Source organism: Paroedura picta, chromosome 9 (assembly GCF_049243985.1).
Source record: "Paroedura picta isolate Pp20150507F chromosome 9, Ppicta_v3.0, whole genome shotgun sequence".
Classification (NCBI taxonomy): Eukaryota; Metazoa; Chordata; class Lepidosauria; order Squamata; family Gekkonidae; genus Paroedura; species Paroedura picta.
The window spans coordinates 67,145,045-67,161,657 of record NC_135377.1 but is presented as its reverse complement, the minus strand read 5'-3'; the positions used below and the strand labels follow the sequence as shown (position 1 = coordinate 67,161,657).

Sequence of the window (16,613 nt, the reverse complement as noted above, 5' to 3'; positions counted from 1 at the left end):
TGAAAAACCAGCTAGCAAAGCAAATATTGTTACATAATAGAAGAATAATGTAGTACTATCTTAAAAAACAGTATGGTCAATGGGATTTTTAATGAGTACCTTGTGACCCGGCCCGAGCCGTTGCATGGGAGTGGCGGGATATAAATTACATAAATAACATAAAAATAAATAAATGTGGCATGAAAGAATGCAAATAGGAAGCTGCAAGTTGCTTCCAAAGCTCCAGCCATCCCTGGGAAGGGCTCCCCGCTGTTACAGCACAAGGAACAACGCCAGTTGTGCTCTGCTGATGCTCTCAGATCCTTAACACTGGCTCCAGCGGCACAGGTCCTGTGAAGCCGGTGCTGGGTGAAGGCAGCTCCTTTATTGACAGGTGTTGAGCTGTGGCAACTTGAAGCCCCGTTCTCATTATAGCTAATGCTCACAGAGCAGTGTAGACTTGATTCCTTTAAAAATGCATCCAGTTAACTTCAATGCACGTACAGCTGAACTTGTGATAGAAACCCCAAAGTTATCCAGATGCTGGTCCATGACTTCATTCATTCAATGGATTTGTGTTGGGTCTTTCCTACAAATGGTTGTGTGTGTGTACTTATAGGATTTACATACATTCACCGTAACCTGTGAACGAGGCAGCGTTGCCTGGTCACCCTTTGCCACTGGTGGGGGATGGGGGGGGCAGGGCTGCCAGATCCCTGTTGGAGAACTCTGAATCCTGATATTTGGAGATGGAGTCTGGGGAGTGCTGGAAAAGGCAATGTCTGGTGTGCAAAGAAGAAGACCCTGCAGGTGGCTGCAAGAAGACAGATAGGGGAGTGAGGTCAGGGCATTCTCTCCTGTTAAGTGTCATTCCTTGGCTGTCTCCAGATTGCAACTCTTAGGTTAATTTCTTCCTTCTCCTCGGAAGTGCCACAATCAGTTCTTTCCTCTCTCTCAGTCAGGCATGTAGTTAGGAACCTCTCTCTGTTTCCCCTCTTCCCTATCAGTATGTTAATTCCTAAATTAACTAGTCTTTAGTCAGATCGTGCACCGCTGCTGTGCTGATTACTCTGCCAACTGGGAGGACAGGGATCTCAGTGGGGAGCAGGGCCACACAGGCCACCCACCAGTGAAGCTATTTTGTCCAGGAGGAGAAGGGTGATCTCTATCATCTGGGGATGAGCTATAATTTCAGGGAATCCCCAGATCCTACCTGTGGGCTGGCTCCTGTGTATAATTCCATAAAATCCACCCTCCAAAGTTCCTGTTTTCTCCAGGGGAACTGGTCTCTGTCACCTGGAGATGATCAGTAATTCCACGGGATCTCCAGGTCCCACCGGGAGGCTGGCCTCCCTAGAACAGAGCTACTGCTGCCGGGATGAAAGCTACAGCAGTTGAGTGGCTAGCACACAGTTGCACAGGGACAAGCTGATAACATCCCTGAAGGGCACCAGGTTGTGCCAGCCGTTTGCCATGTGACTGCACAGTGTGGCAGCCGTGGCTCCAGCAGCTGTGTTGCCATTCCTAGCAATGGTACTTACTACAGCGCCCTCTTCTTTCAGGGATATACCCTGTGAGCCATGGAACAAGCCCCAAACGAGACATTATGGCAACATCCTTCCCCTGGCAATTGCACCCAGCAGCAGGTGTTCCAAGGGATGCTGCATTTGAGCAAGGAGATTACATTTTGTTCTCACGGATATGTATAAGAGAGAGACCGGGGAGTTAACGTGTTTCCATTTGGTTTCGTTTTAGGAGCAGCTAAAGGATTTCGACCGAGAAGTGAACGAGTTTGTGGACTATATGTTTGGAGCTAGAGGTGAGTATTCTTTTCTCAGAGCTCTCAATCCGCCAGAGATTTAGAGTAGCGTCCTAAACTGAGTTGCACCCCTCTAATCCCATTTACTTCGATGCTCTTCAAAGTCTGTAGCTGCTTAAGACGGTCCCGTCTTAAGATGTAGGAATTTGCATGCCGGTGGGAGTGACTTGAACCACAAGACCCAGAGGTGATCTTGTCAATGGCGGTTAATGTAATGGCGATTATGATACACTTTGTCACTTTATGGCACTTTCTCAACATAGTTCTTGTAATGTTGAATGCACACACACACATGCACAGACACATTCATAGAGCACACCCTTTCGAGAGCTCAAAACATTTCATATGCATTTTTGCAGTAATATTTATCGTATCTCTAATAGCCAAGTGCAGAGCAGCCATGAGGCTAGAGCATATTTTCTGCAAAATGGGGAGGGGGGGGGGACTTGGGTTGGCAGAAAAAGAGGAAAACTTCAAGAAGGAGAGCTTTAAAATATAGTAAAAGTGATATCTGTATAGAGCCAGCTTGGTGTTTTGATTAAGAGTGGCAACCACTAATCTGGAGAACTGTGTTTGATTCCCCACTCCTCCTCCACATACAGCCAGCTGGGTGACCTTGGGCCAGTCACCGTTCTCTCAGAGTTCTCTCAGCCCCACGGGGCCTGTTGTGGAGAGAGGAAGGGGAGGCAATTAGAAGCCACTTTGAGACTCCTTCAGGAAGAAAAAGAAGAGTTGGTTCTTATATGCCATTTTTCTCTACCAGAAGGAGTCTCAAAGTGGCTTACAATTGCCTTCCCTTTCCTCTCCCACAACAGACACCCTGTGAGGTAGGTGGGGTTGAGAGAGCTCTGAATGGACTGCTCTGTCAGAACAGCTCTAATAGGACTCTGAGGAGCCCAAGGTCATCCAGCAGGCTGCATACGGAGGAGTGAGGAATCAAACCTGGCTCACCTGATTAGAAGCCATTGCTCCTAACCACTACATTGTCTTGTAACTGGCTCTTTTAGTAGTAGTAAAAAAGTGGGGTATAAATACCTGCTGTCCTTCGCATATGAAGACAGAACTTTGGATGCATGTTTGCAATTCAAAATGGTGCCCAATAATGGAAAGAGGTGAAAAAGTGTGTGCCTGTGTGTGTGTGTGTGTGTGTGTGTGTGTGTGTGTGTGTGTGTGTGTGTGTGATGGGGGGAGAAACCACAGGGAGTGTAAGGAGGCCAAGAGAGATGATGAAGGGGAGAAAACACTGGCTGAGGCAAGTGGCTGGGAGGAGAGGCTGGGTGGGCGGATGGGCAAGGGACAGAGATGACCCTGAGGGTGAGTCCCTCTTGGGGGAAGAAACGGAGGAGGGAAAGCACAGTGAACCACGGCACAGCATGAGGGCCACATGGTTTAGACAAGGCAACCAATTCCTCCACACAAGAAGCAGGATTCCCAGGCGGCTGCATGTGGAGGAGGAGTGTGTGCAACATCTATGGGAATCAATTTGTAAGGGCAGGAGAATGCCACTCAACCATTTGCAAAAAGTTTGCCTAGCATTCATAAACTGCAGAACAAAAGTACTGCAATACAGTACAATGCTGGCCAAAATGTGGAATCATAGATTCTTAGTCAGAAGGGGGCATCCAGGCCATCTTGTCCAACCCTCCGCTCAATGCAGGATCAGCCTAAAGCATCAAGCATAAGTATCTGTCCAGTCGCTGCCACTGAGGGGGTGCTCACCATCTCCTTAGGCAGCCGATTCCATGGCTGAAGTACTCTATGAAATCCACCCCCCACCTTTCTACACATAGCTTAAAGCCATTACTGCAGGAACCTTTCCCTGCCCTCCTCTGAGTGATAACATTTCAAATACTTAAAGAGAGCCATCCTGCCCCCTCTCAATCTCCTCTTCTCCAGGCTGAACATTCCCAAGTCCTGCAGCCTTTCCTCCTAGGGCTTGGTCCCCAGGCCCAGATCGTCTTCGTCATTCTCCTCTGAATCATCTCAATTCTGTCCATATCCTTTCTGAAGTATTGTCTTGACATTGGAGTATAAATACATTGGAGTTCTTTCCCCACCCCACCCCCATTTTCTATGTACCTGTTGTACACGTTCCTTTCGCTAAGATCAGGACAGAGAAACGCTTCCTTCCCTGTCCGTCCCATTAAGATTAGGGGCAGGCAGAGATCAGGAAACTACTTTGGACTGCAGACCCTCTTTTAAACTCTTCTTCCCTTCTGCTGTCGATCCTCCTTGTGACTGTTTTGCTGCCTAGGCTATTCTCCACAGGCCGTGGAATTTTGTGGACCTGGGGAAAGGGAGATGTGTGAGAGAGAGAGAGCGTCAGAAACTGAGAAATTATCAAACTAAGGTGGAATTGATGCTTATGGTGGGAAATTATGGATGTGGTGTATCCATAGGGTTGCCAGCTCTGGGTTGGGAATTACTTGGAGATTTGGAGGGGTGGGGCCTGTGAAAGGCATGGTTGGTGGAAGTGAAGGACCTAAGCAGTGTATAAATACCTTAAAGCAGAGGTAGTCAAACTGCGACCCTCCAGAGGTCCATGGGCTACAATTCCCATGAGCCCCTGCCAGTGTTCTGGCAGGGGCTCATGGGAACTGTAGTCCATGGATCTTTGGAGGGCCGCAGTTTGACTACCCCTGCCTTTAAGTCCACCCACCAGGACAGCCATTTTCTCCAGGGGAACTGATCTGGCCCATCTGGAGATTAATTGTGATCGTGGGAGATGGTCGGTCGGTTGACAATGCTACGGGGCTTCAGCTTGGTGGCCAGTTTGTTTCCTCCTCCATTTACACATTTATTTGTGAGCTTTCTGTGCTGCTCTGTCCGAGTCCCGCTTGAGTTGGCTTAAAATGACAGATTAACAATATAAAAGCAAGCCATTCCTTTGATGACCCTTTGCGAATTCATATCCAATTTCTTAGCCATTATGCAGCACCGTCTTCAGGCTTATTTTGACAATTATGTCTGTTTGGGCCCTAGAGTATATAAAAAACCCTCACTTGGTTCTGATTCATAATTTTAATTGACTAATCCTTCGCTCTTCTCCACCCCAACGATCCCACCATCGTCACATTTTCTGAAATTTCGTTGGCTGCGGCCGATGGCGCTTAAATGCATTAAACAGCAAATCGCTCCTGTTATCCCCGGGTCACTGACCTGAGCGCCAGCCTTTCTTTTGCGTCAGTCCTTTGCTTGATCCTGAGAGGTGCTGGCATCTTTCTTACTTGAACTCATTGTGTGGAAGAAGGGTCGGGAGAACTGCTTGAGGCAGCTGTTGCCGGTGCTGCTTCAGTCCCCCCCCCTCCCCATACGAGCATGGAGCTGGAAAAGAACGCTTTCTAGGCCACGAAGAATGCGTACTTTGCACGCACTGGAAGATCTTTGATGAGTAACCTGTTGAAGGTGAAACAACACAACAGCAAAAACCTGTCTGTTTTAGGGCTGCCAGCAATGTTGCTAGATCCCCCCCCCTGACTGCCGAAGAGGATGGGGTTTCCTCTCTAGGTTGGGAAACTCATGGGGGGACAGGGACTTGCCATGCCATGGAGTCCACCCTCCAAGGCATCCATACATCCATTTTCTCCAAGGGGACTAATCTCTGCAGTCTGGGGATGAGCTGTAATTCTGGGGGATCCCCAAGTTCCACTTGGAAGCAGCTGTGCCTTGTTGCCAGCTTTTGGTTAGGAAATACCTGGAGATTTTAGGGATGGAGTCTGCAGAAGGCAGAGTTTGGGGAGGGGTGGGTCTGCTTGGGGTCTAATGTCACAGAGTCCAGCTTCCATAGTGGACGTTGAGCTGGTCTCTCTCACCTCGAGGTCAGTTGTACTCCCAGGAGAGCTGGAGCTTGCCAACAGCAGCTTATTTGCTCTTGAATAACCCTTTCCCATGTCAACTTATGCCGCGTAAACGGACACTGACATTATCAGCCTGGTTTGTTTGCTTCCTTCATTTATCTCCTGTCTTCTTCCCCCATTGGGACCTATGGCCGCTGACATCATTCTTCTCCATTTTAGCCTCACAACAATTATGTGAGGTAGACTAGGCTGGAAGTGTGTGACTGGCCCAAGGTCACCAAAGAAGCTTCCACAGCCGAGTGGGGATTCGAACCTGGGCCTTCCAAGTCCTGATCTGCCACTCTAACCACTGCACCACATTTCAGCCTGTATTTTAAAAGTTTGTGGCGACCACAGAACTAAACTGACTGAAAATCATCCAGTTTCCTTCCCCTGTTGCTCTCGGAGATGGCTGCAGCCCCCATCGACTGCATAATCTTTGAACTGTTCTAATCCAATAGTCTAAAGGGCTGGCCAGGAAGCTGACCTAATAAAGCGTTTAATCCCCAGTTTCATCTTTTCAGCCACTGTGCCGGGAGTCAGAGGCACACGTATCTTGTCTGCTTGCCGGTGAAGACAAAAACAAATACACAAATAATGTTTTCTGCTACTTCATAATTGTGTCTGTTCATTGCACAAAAACTCGCAGCAACATTTGTGTTGCAACATTAGAAGTGCAATGGCGGGGGGGGGGATCCTAAAGTCACAGAAGCTTTGGGGGGAAGGGGTCTGCCAAGGGGTCCGCCAAGCTTTAGTCAGCATCCTAAACTATCCCAGCCTGGAACCATCCCCCCAAGCCGGCAGGTAGCTACGTCAGCAAAAACCACAGCATAGCCCATAGGTGCTCATACCAAGGGACAAGATGGGTCCCCCCCACTCGGAGGTGGAGTCCTGGTCATGAGTGCCCTGGCAGAACACAGAATACTGATTATAGCCATACACAGTCTTGAAGAAGAAGAGTTGGTTTTTATACCTTGCTTTTCACTGCCTGAAGGAATCTCAAAGCGGCTTACAATTGCCTTCCCTTTCTTCTCACCACAACAGACACCCTGTGAGGGAGGTGAGGCTGAGAGAGCTCTGACAGGACTGCTCAGTCAGAACACAGCCTATTCTGCACACAATAGATAATGCACTTTCAATACACTTTAGAAGTAGATTTTCCTGTTCCGCACAGGAAAATCCAGCTGCCAAAGCACATTGAAAGGGCATTATCCTCTGTGTGTGGAATGAGCCTAGCTCTATCAGGGCTGTGATGAGCCTAAAGTTACCCAGCTGGCTGCATGTGGAGGAGCAGGGCATCAGATCGGACTTGCCAGATTAGAAGCTGCTTAACCGTGACACCACACTGGCTCCCTTCCTTAGCGCTACATAAACCCTAGCCAAGACAACCCATAGTTCAGTAGATATTTATTTGTTTTATAAATTCAGTTTATACGTCGCCTGTGCTGCAGTGGGCTCAGAGCGGCTAACAACAATGAACAAGAATAAATATGAATAACATTATTAAAAATGAGTAACACTTCAAATTTAAAAGACAAACCCAGCCGTCCTAAAAATACATTACTTGAGGAAGGGAAATGGGGTCGACCAGGAGACCAGCGACAGCAGGCATCTACCCTCAGCCCTGAGCCTGGTGGAAACGCCTTGATTTTGCAGGCCCTGCAGAACTGTAGTAAGTCCTTCAGGGCTTGGATCTCAGCTGGCAGGCTGCTTCACCAGATCAGAGTCTGCACTTACTTTGTTTATTCCATTGTCAATCCTGTTGAATTCAGATTGATTTGAACTCGGGTCTTCCTCTCTCCCCCCCCCCCATTGAAACAGAAAAGTGTTCTGCATGTGGTTAGGGTGGTTCAGAAGGGGGTGGGGAGCCAAGCACAGCCTCTTTATTTCTTTTCTTGAAGGGGGAGAGAGGGGAGAGGATCAAAGAAGGCAAAGGAGAAAGAAAAAAATCCAAGACCGACAGAAGTTGAGAGAAATTAAGAACTTCTCCTTTAAGGCAAGCTTGTCACATGAGCAGCTTTGGTCAATCAGGGGTTCTCTACCATGGAGCAGAGCCCAGATTCAAAACAGCCTGCTTTCTCTATCCGAATCTTAAAATATTGAGGGTTAAAATCACTCGAAGATATTGCACAATAAAGGTAGGGTCACTCCGGATCAATCCTTCTTGCTGCAGAAGGAAACTTTAAATCGCCCAAAATCAAAACGGAAATCGCATTCTTTGTAGACAGCAGGGACTGAATCAACCTGGGATTGGAACAAAAGCTACATGTAATTTATACCCAGGTTGGGGCCAGGTCTGAAAAGGCCTTGGGCTCCCCTCCTACCTCCCCTCCCTTGATCTTTGTGCTACATGGCTCTGTATTGTATTTTGGGGTTGTTGCTTGCTTGGAGGTGGGTGGGAGTGAGCACAGCAGAAACAGGCAGAAACATTATGCAGGAGATCCAAGGATTGTCAAGTACAAGAGATCGGAGGATTGTCTGGCAGCCAGGCAAGGGATGTTTGGAGGTGGTCTGCCATGGCCTGCTTCCATATTATGACCCCTAGTGTTCCTTGGGGGAACTGCCATCCAAATCCTTGTTGGTCTCCCATCCAAATACTAGCCAGGGTCGGCCCTGCTTATCTTCCAAGGTCTGGCAGGATCGGGGTTTCTTGGGCAATCCAGATCAATTATATGGTTTAAATATGTAATGATCCAAAAATGCATGCTTCGTTGCATCTGCTTTTCATTCCAAGACAATCTGAGTTCTTCAGCCACTATACATCATACAGTTTTAGCAAAGGTGCATGATCTCTCTTTGCACTATTTAGACTGCATGTATTATTGATTAATTTTGCATTATTTAGGTTATATCTCCTGGTTATAAGGAGAGGCCAAAAAAAAAAAAAAAAGAAGTGTGCAGAGCAATGAAAATCCACTTCTGACTACTGGAAATGTTATTCTGCAGCTCCTCTGTCTTCTAAAGTGTTCCAAGCACTGGAAACGTAAAACAAAACAATAGAAGCCGATGTTTACCTAACTGAATATGTCTCTTGAAGACATTCGCAAAACTGGCTGTTACTTCAAACAAAGGATAATGATAGTCTCCAGATATTCAGCTTTATTTATCTCTCTGTCCACAGTGTGCTGCCCGAAAGCCGTCGTGGCTCATAAAAGCCACACAATAGATATTATAGCTCTGAAGGGCTCTTTAAAGGCACTTTAGTAACAAGCAGGCTACCTGTGCCAGTTTGCTCACTTGAACGGAAAGCTTACTTGAGGGGCAAAAGGCATTAAGTCGATATTCATGGCCTGTTCTTTGCCACAGGAGGAAACAGTTTTGGGAAACATTTCCTTTGTTGTGGTATAAGAAAAAGCTACAGAGGATCTGGGGGACACATTCAGTGGAGCTATCGGGATTCTGCTGTGGGTCGAAAGAGAAACTATCACGTATTAAGTGGTTGAGAGTGGCAGCCTCTAATCTATAAGCCGCTTTGAGACTCCTTCAGACAGTAAAAAGTGGGGTACAAAACCCCAGCTGTTCTTCTTATGTGGAATTCTGAGAAGTGACAGCCCCGGGGCCACTCTTGCCATTGCTGGGCTAGGAGGCAGTGAAAGGGGCTTTGCAGGGGCAGCAAGGGGCATGGATGGACCCTGGCTACAGCCCAGGTCAGCAAATCAGGCACTTGCTGGCCGGGATGGGGCAGAGTTTCCAGGAGGACCTAGGAATTAGAGTCTTCCCTCTGATCCACTCTTCCAGACATAGTCAGCCATCATTGGGGCCTTTCTTCAATTGGCTGCAGCTTTAGAGTTGCCAGTTCCAGCTTCGGGGCTGTTGGTAGGGTTGCCAGCTCTGAGTTCGAAAATACCAGGAGACCTGTGGGGGGTGGAGACTGAGGAAGGTGGGGTTTGGGGAAGAGAGTGACCTCAGTAGGGTAAATGCCTTGGAGTTGCCCTTCCACTGCAGCCATTTTCTCCTGGGGTACTTGGTCATCTGGAGATTAATTGCAATAGCAAGAGATCTCCAGGAGCCCCCTGGAGATTGGCAAGCCTAGTTGTTGTCTGGTTCCCATCTTCAGATGGAAAGGAAACTCCAGGAGTGGCTTGCACCCATGTGGGACCCAGGAGTTGCCATCCCTCATTCCTTACCCAGGTGGATGATAGTGGGGGTCAACAACTAACAGGTCCAATGCTGGATCAATGCCCTATCCAGGGATGGCCAAACCGTGGCTGTCCAGATGTTTGTGGACTACAGTTCCCATGAGCTCCTGCTAGCATGGCCAAGGGATCATGGGAAGTGTAGTCCACAGACATCTGGAGAGCCACAGTTTGGCCACCCCTGCCCTTTATTTTGCCAATACTTCTGTGATTGTGTCCAATAAAAGCTGAAGCCTGTAGGGTTTTTTCCTCCTGTCAGGTTTTCTGCTTCAGTTTTCCCCCTTTGAACCTTGACTCCCTCCCCTGAACCTAGGGCCACAAGTCCTCCCCCCCCTGTTTTTGTAGACAAACCTACAAGCTCATAGAGCTTAAATGGGAGATGATGCAAAACTAGGCAAATAAACATAAAAACTGCTTTGTTGGCTCAGAGCAAAGGTCCTTCTCCAGTCTCCTGTTCCTAGCAGTAGGTAGCCAGATAGATGCTTTGGGGAAGCATAGAAGGAGAGTATGAAGGCATTAGACTCCTGCATCTGGTATGCTGTCTGTGAACAATGATACTTTTGGATAATGTTATAGCACCGGCTGTCAATTTACCATAGTCTTGCTCCTTTTCTCACTCTTGTTAGTAATGAATACAGCCTAGTTTGTCACATGTTTTCTTGTGCTGCTTCTGAACACTTACACAGCAGGTTCTCCTAAGAATCCCTCGGTTGGTAGTCATATTAGCCTGGAGTAGCAGAATGTTTAAGGTCCTTGGATCTGTTAAACATCTTTTTTTTATATAAATTCCCCCCCAAAAAAAGATAGAAACAGAATAGATACATATAATAAACATCTGTGAAGCAATTATTTAGAATCTAAGCATATTAGAACCCCCTCCTTTTCCCGTATGTTTTACTTTCTTAAATAGTTCAAGTAGGGACCCCATTGTTCGTGAAAAGCTTCTTCTGATTTTCCATTAACAGTTAATGTCAATTTAGCCATCTTGGCGAAATCTGCCAGTTTGCTCAACCAGTCTTCTATTGACGGTAGCTCCTGCGTTTTCCATTTTCTAGTCTTGCTGCCATTGTCGCATAAAAGAATAGACTTCTTGTATGTGTTGGAAGGCACTGTTGCAGTAGACTTAGTAGCATATAATCAGGGTTCAGAGGAAAATTCAAGTCCCACATTTTCTGCATTATTGTATGAACCTCAAAGGTAAAGGTATTCCCTGTGCAAGCACCGGGTCATGTCTGACCCTTGGGGTGACGCCCTCTCGTGTTTTCATGGCAGACTCAATACAGGGTGGTTTGCCAGTGCCTTCCCCAGTCATTACCGTTTACCCCCCAGCAAGCTGGGTACTCATTTTACCGACCTCGGAAAGATGGAAGGCTGAGTCAACCTTGAGCCGACTGCTGGGATTGAACTCCCAACCTCATGGGCAGAGCTTTCAGACAACATTTCTGCTGCCTTACCACCCTGTGCCATAAGAGGCTCTTTATGAACCTTAGCCCAATGCTTATACAGCTTTTCACATTTCCACCACATGTGATAGAAAGAACCAACTTTATCTACACATTTCCAACATTTATTATCACAACTGATCTGTTAAACATCTTTGTTGTCCTGACTTACTGCTCACCCTTAGCCTGAATGTATGGACTGGTAACGTCCATTTCACTGTATCTTGCCCACGAAAGCTTATACTTTGAATAAGATGCTGTTAGCCTTAAAGGTGTCAACAGATCAGAACTTGGTTCTAGTGCCTCAAGAGTCCTGTGATTCCCCATGGAAGGTTCAAACCGAGAAAAAGAATGTCAAATGGGACAGAGAATCTAGCAAATGTCAGATCTAAAATCATCTTGCAAAGTGTTGCTTAATAAGAAAAACATTGGTACATTTACTGATTTAAATCATTATTTATTTAAAAACATAAAATGTGAGCTTTCCAAGGGCAGCGTTTGGGTATCCTTAATGAACACCCCCAGAATAAAATGAGAGGCCCCACTTTGCAAGGCATTTATCTGTTGAAGTCAGAGTATGTTGTTACCGCCTACCCATTTCATCTCTCTCCAGTCCTTCCACTGCCCCAGTCCTTGCAGACTTGTCCAGATTATTTGATTATTTATGATGCAATGCATCTGGTACTAACCTTGGGCTGGAAGACCTCTTTGGCCAGTTCATTGTGGTTGTAAGGTTAAAATGAATATGTACATTGTCCTAATCTCCCAGTGGAAGTTTGAAATACAAATCTGACAAAGAAGTATATGAGTTGCATTGACATGGCTCACTGCAAACACAGAATCTGTGTTTCCCCATACATGCATAATTGATGTCATTCATTTAATGGGTATTGGGAGCTTAAGAAATGTAGCAGAACTCATAGCAACCAGTTGAAGAATATTATGACTAAGATAAGTGACATATTACTTCTCTTTAAGGAGAGCCAGCATGGTGGAGTGGATAAAGAGTGGTGAGCAGGTTTGATTCCCCACTCCTCCTCCATCTGCAACCAGGGCTGCTTGCAGTTCTCTTAGAACTGGTCTCATAGATCAGAGCTTTCTCAGTCTCATCTACCTCACAGAGCGTCTGTTGTGGGGAGAGGACAGGAAAGCTGTTGGTAAGCCACTTGGGGACTCCTTTGGGGCATAAAAAAACAGCTTGAGTGAAAAGCAGTATATCAATAAACAGCTCTTCCCATCTCCTCTTCCTAATAACTAAAGGAAACACCAGTGCATAGATATAATGTGCTGTCAAATCACAGCCAACTTACGGGGACCCTGCCATGGGGTTTCCAAGGCACGTGAGTAGCAGAGGTGGTCTGCTGTTGCTTTCCTCTGTAGTGTTGGGATATGCAAGAACTGTAGTGGGCATGATTCTGAAGCATGTGAAGAGTGTCCTGCAAAGGGCATCAGAGAAGATGTGTGTTTAGCATAGTTAGATTAGGAACTTCTTGGTACTTTTCAAATAGTCTCCTCCTTCATCCTGATTGGTTCATGGGTAAGGTGCCCAGACGTCCCGGTTTTCACGGGACCGTCCTGAATTTCCAGGAATGGTCCTGCGTCCCACAACGTTCCCCAAAAATCCCAGGTGTGTCCCGCCCGTCGCAGCCAGGCAGGGTGGAGGCGTGGGTGGCAGGCACACACATGCAGGTGGCCGCCTGAAGGGGCAGGAGAAAGGCCGCTCCAGCATCCGCTCCACCCAGCCGCAGGGCTGGTCCTCCCTCGGCCTTTCCCAGCTGGGCGGGCGCTGGGCAGGCACTGGGCGGATGGGTCATAATACCATAGAGCAAGGGTAGTCAAACTGCGGCTCTCCAGATGTCCATGGACGACAATTCCCAGGAGCCCCTGCCAGCGAATGCTGGGAATTGTAGTCCATGGACATCTGGAGGGCCGCAGTTTGACTACCCCTGCCATAGAGGCTACCCTCCAAAGCTACCATTTTCTCCAAGGGAACTGAACTTTTGTCACCTGGAGCAATAACTCATCAGTTTTATCAGTTGTAACAGCCAGAGATCCCCAGGCACTACATGGAGGTTGGCAGCTGTAACATAGACATTTTTGAGAACACAGCAATAGGAGTGGAATTCAAAGATCAGGGGGGGGGGGTGTTGCTGTTAGGAAATTGCCCAGGCCATTCATGATTGTGTTGCAGGAAAAGGAAAGACATATGCACACAAAGTCCTTTACATTTTGTTTTGTTTCTCTCAGATCCTAGGGTCCGAGGATGGCTCATGTTGGATTCTTATCTGCCTACTTTTTTACTGACTGTTGGATATCTGCTCTCGATATGGCTGGGCACCGCATTTATGAAGAACAGGCCTGCTTTTTCACTCAGGGGTCTCCTCATTGTATATAACCTGGGAGTCACAATGCTTTCGTTTTACATGCTTGTAGAGGTAAGTCCCCTTAACTGCAGCACAATTATGCTCTTGGGCCCTGAGTTCAGATGACTGATATTTACTAAGATTTTTGGTTTCTTCCCAAGTCACATTGGCTGGCAATTCTGACGTTTTAAACCCCTGCTTCCTTCTTCCCACAAGTTGCCAAAACAGCCGAGCTGCAAGACCAGACTACTCCCACTACTCAGTTGTTTTTGATCTAAACAGCTAAGTGGCTTGAAGCATCCTGCTTCCCCCATTCAGCTACAACCCATGAAACTCTAAACTCTGCCTTGTGGCCAGGCTGCTGTTCACAAACCATGAACCAACCCAAATTCGTCATGAACAAAGGTTCAGGAGCTGGTTCGTGCCCACATGTGCAACAGAAGTTACAATTCAGGCATTGGGCTGTTCATTATTACATTGGTTCATTATTACTAAGGATCTGTGTCTTAGAGAAACATGCCAGGTTGCTTAAAAACTCTTATTATATGTTGTCTGTCATGAGGATAGGCTTCGGTTGCAAAATGCATGGTGTGGTGGCGATTTTTCTTTCCTGGGCTAGGATTGTCCAATGTCTATCAGTTTGGACCACAATTATCCTTAAGCTAGTGGCCAGTTTTGAGTCTCCTAGCTTTATTCTCTGATGAGTTATGCCTATCAATGTGTAGTGGTTAAAGTGTCAAACTAGAATCTGGGAAACCCAAGTTCAAATTCCACTCTGCCATGGAAGCTTGCTGCGTGCCTATGATGGTCCCACCACTTCCCTCCCTCAGAGACCAGATTTTCCCTCCATTTTTATTTGCCTTTCCTGATGAGCTATCTTAGTCATGCATTTTCTTCTTTGCTGAAGAATTCTGGCTGTCCCACCCTGTCACGGTATGGTATTTTGGCTGTTGGGTCAGCCCAAGAACCTGAGAGGATTAGGAACCCTGTTTAACTTAAAGAACTTAAATGGCACTTGAGGCGTTTTGAAATTGAAAAACAACAAAATATTGTACTTAATTTAGAGGGGAAATCAGGGGTTGAAATTTCTGAGGTAAAACCAGGACAAATATCAGATTTTAGTTTTTATATTCCAGGCTAATAAGAGTTTCTTAAGCTGTTAAGAGTGACAAATCTTTATGTTGAGAGGCTTTTGTTCCAGTGTTCCCCCCAAATACTTCAGCATACTTTGTGTAATCATGAACTCTTTTTGTTTCCAGAAGGCTGGTACTCATCTTGAGTTTTTAACTAACTCTTAAGGTCTCTAAAGGCATATTCTAATCACACCAGACCAGGGATCTCTGCAATCTTTAGAGCTAATTCCCTGTTTGACTGGGTAGGGAATTTTCTTCTCTCTGTAAAAGATCTATTCCCTTTCCTTGGCCCAAATGGGAATCTTCACCTACTTCCCATACTTCCTTGCCAGCTTTTCGGCAGTTCTCTGTGTTAAACTGCTCTCAGCTTAGGCTGAAATCATACTCGACCCAATCAAGGCAAAAATCTGACTGATTCTCTCCTCTGCATGCAGCTCTCAAGTCTTTCTCTGCTCTGCTGATGCTAACCAATCAGATTGCTTGGAGAAGCCTGTCATTCAAGGCTCTCTGTTTGAGTGAAGAATTAACCTTTCACAATCTTTTATTCTATACAGCACTTCTAAGGTTATAGAAAGGGTAGTTCGTCACAGTGACCTTTGGCCAGTCACATAGTATCAGCCTAACCTACCTCACAGGGTTGTTGTGAGGATAACCTGGGGGAAGAGAAAATCATGTAAGTTGCTTTAGGTCCCATTGGGGAGAAAAATAGGATGTAAATAAATAAATATACATTGACAGGCAGGTCAATTATTTTATTATTATAGATTCATAGTAACAGCAAGCCAAGCAATTTGTTCATTTTGTTAATGATATCTGGTTTGGATAAGATCATATGGGGGGCAGATGGAATCATTGTCTGGGGGCCCATGGTGGCTCTTGGCAGCCCTGCTTATACATTAACTACAAACACATAAGATGAAGAACAACCCAGTTGAATGTCCTGACCACACCTAACCTCTCCACCTTATTGCAATCTGTTCCTTCATAGTCCTGTAGAATAAAAGATTATCAGTTGGACAAAGCACATCTTCACTTCTGGGGTACTTGTGCAAAAAGAAACACAGGAAAAGGGACCACAGTAGCTGTTTGCAGTAAGGCAAGCTAATCGTAGCAATATTTGTGCTTCCGCTTTGCACGAGATGCTGAGCAACCAAAGCTGGGGTTTCAGGAAGTGACCCAAGCAGCCCATTCTCAAAGGGAATCTCCGAGGTGCCGTATGAAAGCGGGAGAAGATTGTTGCACAAGATCTTCTTTGTAGGTCATTGTGTATAAGAGCAAATTTAGGTGGAAGTGGAATCTGTTGCACAGGATCTTGTGCAGTCACTTCTGCCAGTAGAGTACACTAAGTAGGTTTTTTTTTTCTGTTTGCGTACCACTGGATCCAGTCCTGTGTTCCTAGCTCCTTCTGTGCATTTCACAAGCTCCAAAATGTCCGGTTCCCAATTTCATATTGAACTTCATATCCAGCTGCAGTTGGGGCTCAGTGGTTGAGCATCAGCTTCAAGGCCCCAGGTTCAATCCCCAACATCTCCAGTTAAAGGATCTGGCTGCAGGTGATGGGAAAGACTTCCTCAAGACCTCAGAGAGCTGCTGCCAGTCTGAGTAGACAATACTGACCTCGATGCCTAGAGAAAGAGTCTGATTCAGTATAAGACAGTTTCATGTGGTCATGTCCATTCCTATATTTTACAGTAAGCCCCTGAATTCCATTGCACTCTTTGATAGTGTTGAACATTTTCTATGCCGCTGTTGAACACCCAAAGACACAGAGCTAAGCAAAGAATGAGGACAGATAGCACGTGTTTTCCCCATTGAGGCTTCTGCCTTGTGGAACGACCTGCTCTCACTCTCCCTGCCTTTCACAAACTCTTGCAAAACTGAACTATTCAAGACGGCTTCTCTGCA

At 46.4% G+C, this 16,613-nt stretch overlaps 1 protein-coding gene across 1 annotated transcript in view; it reads left to right on the top strand.

The window, feature by feature from the left end:
• ELOVL2 (ELOVL fatty acid elongase 2) overlaps positions 1–16,613 on the top strand; it is a 67,479-nt gene that overhangs the window by 26,600 nt on the left and 24,266 nt on the right. Inside the window, exons 2-3 of the mRNA XM_077353197.1 lie at positions 1,735–1,798; positions 13,460–13,647. Of these exons, the coding sequence (XP_077209312.1) occupies positions 1,735–1,798; positions 13,460–13,647 (252 nt within the window). The remainder of the gene's footprint in view (positions 1–1,734; positions 1,799–13,459; positions 13,648–16,613) is intronic.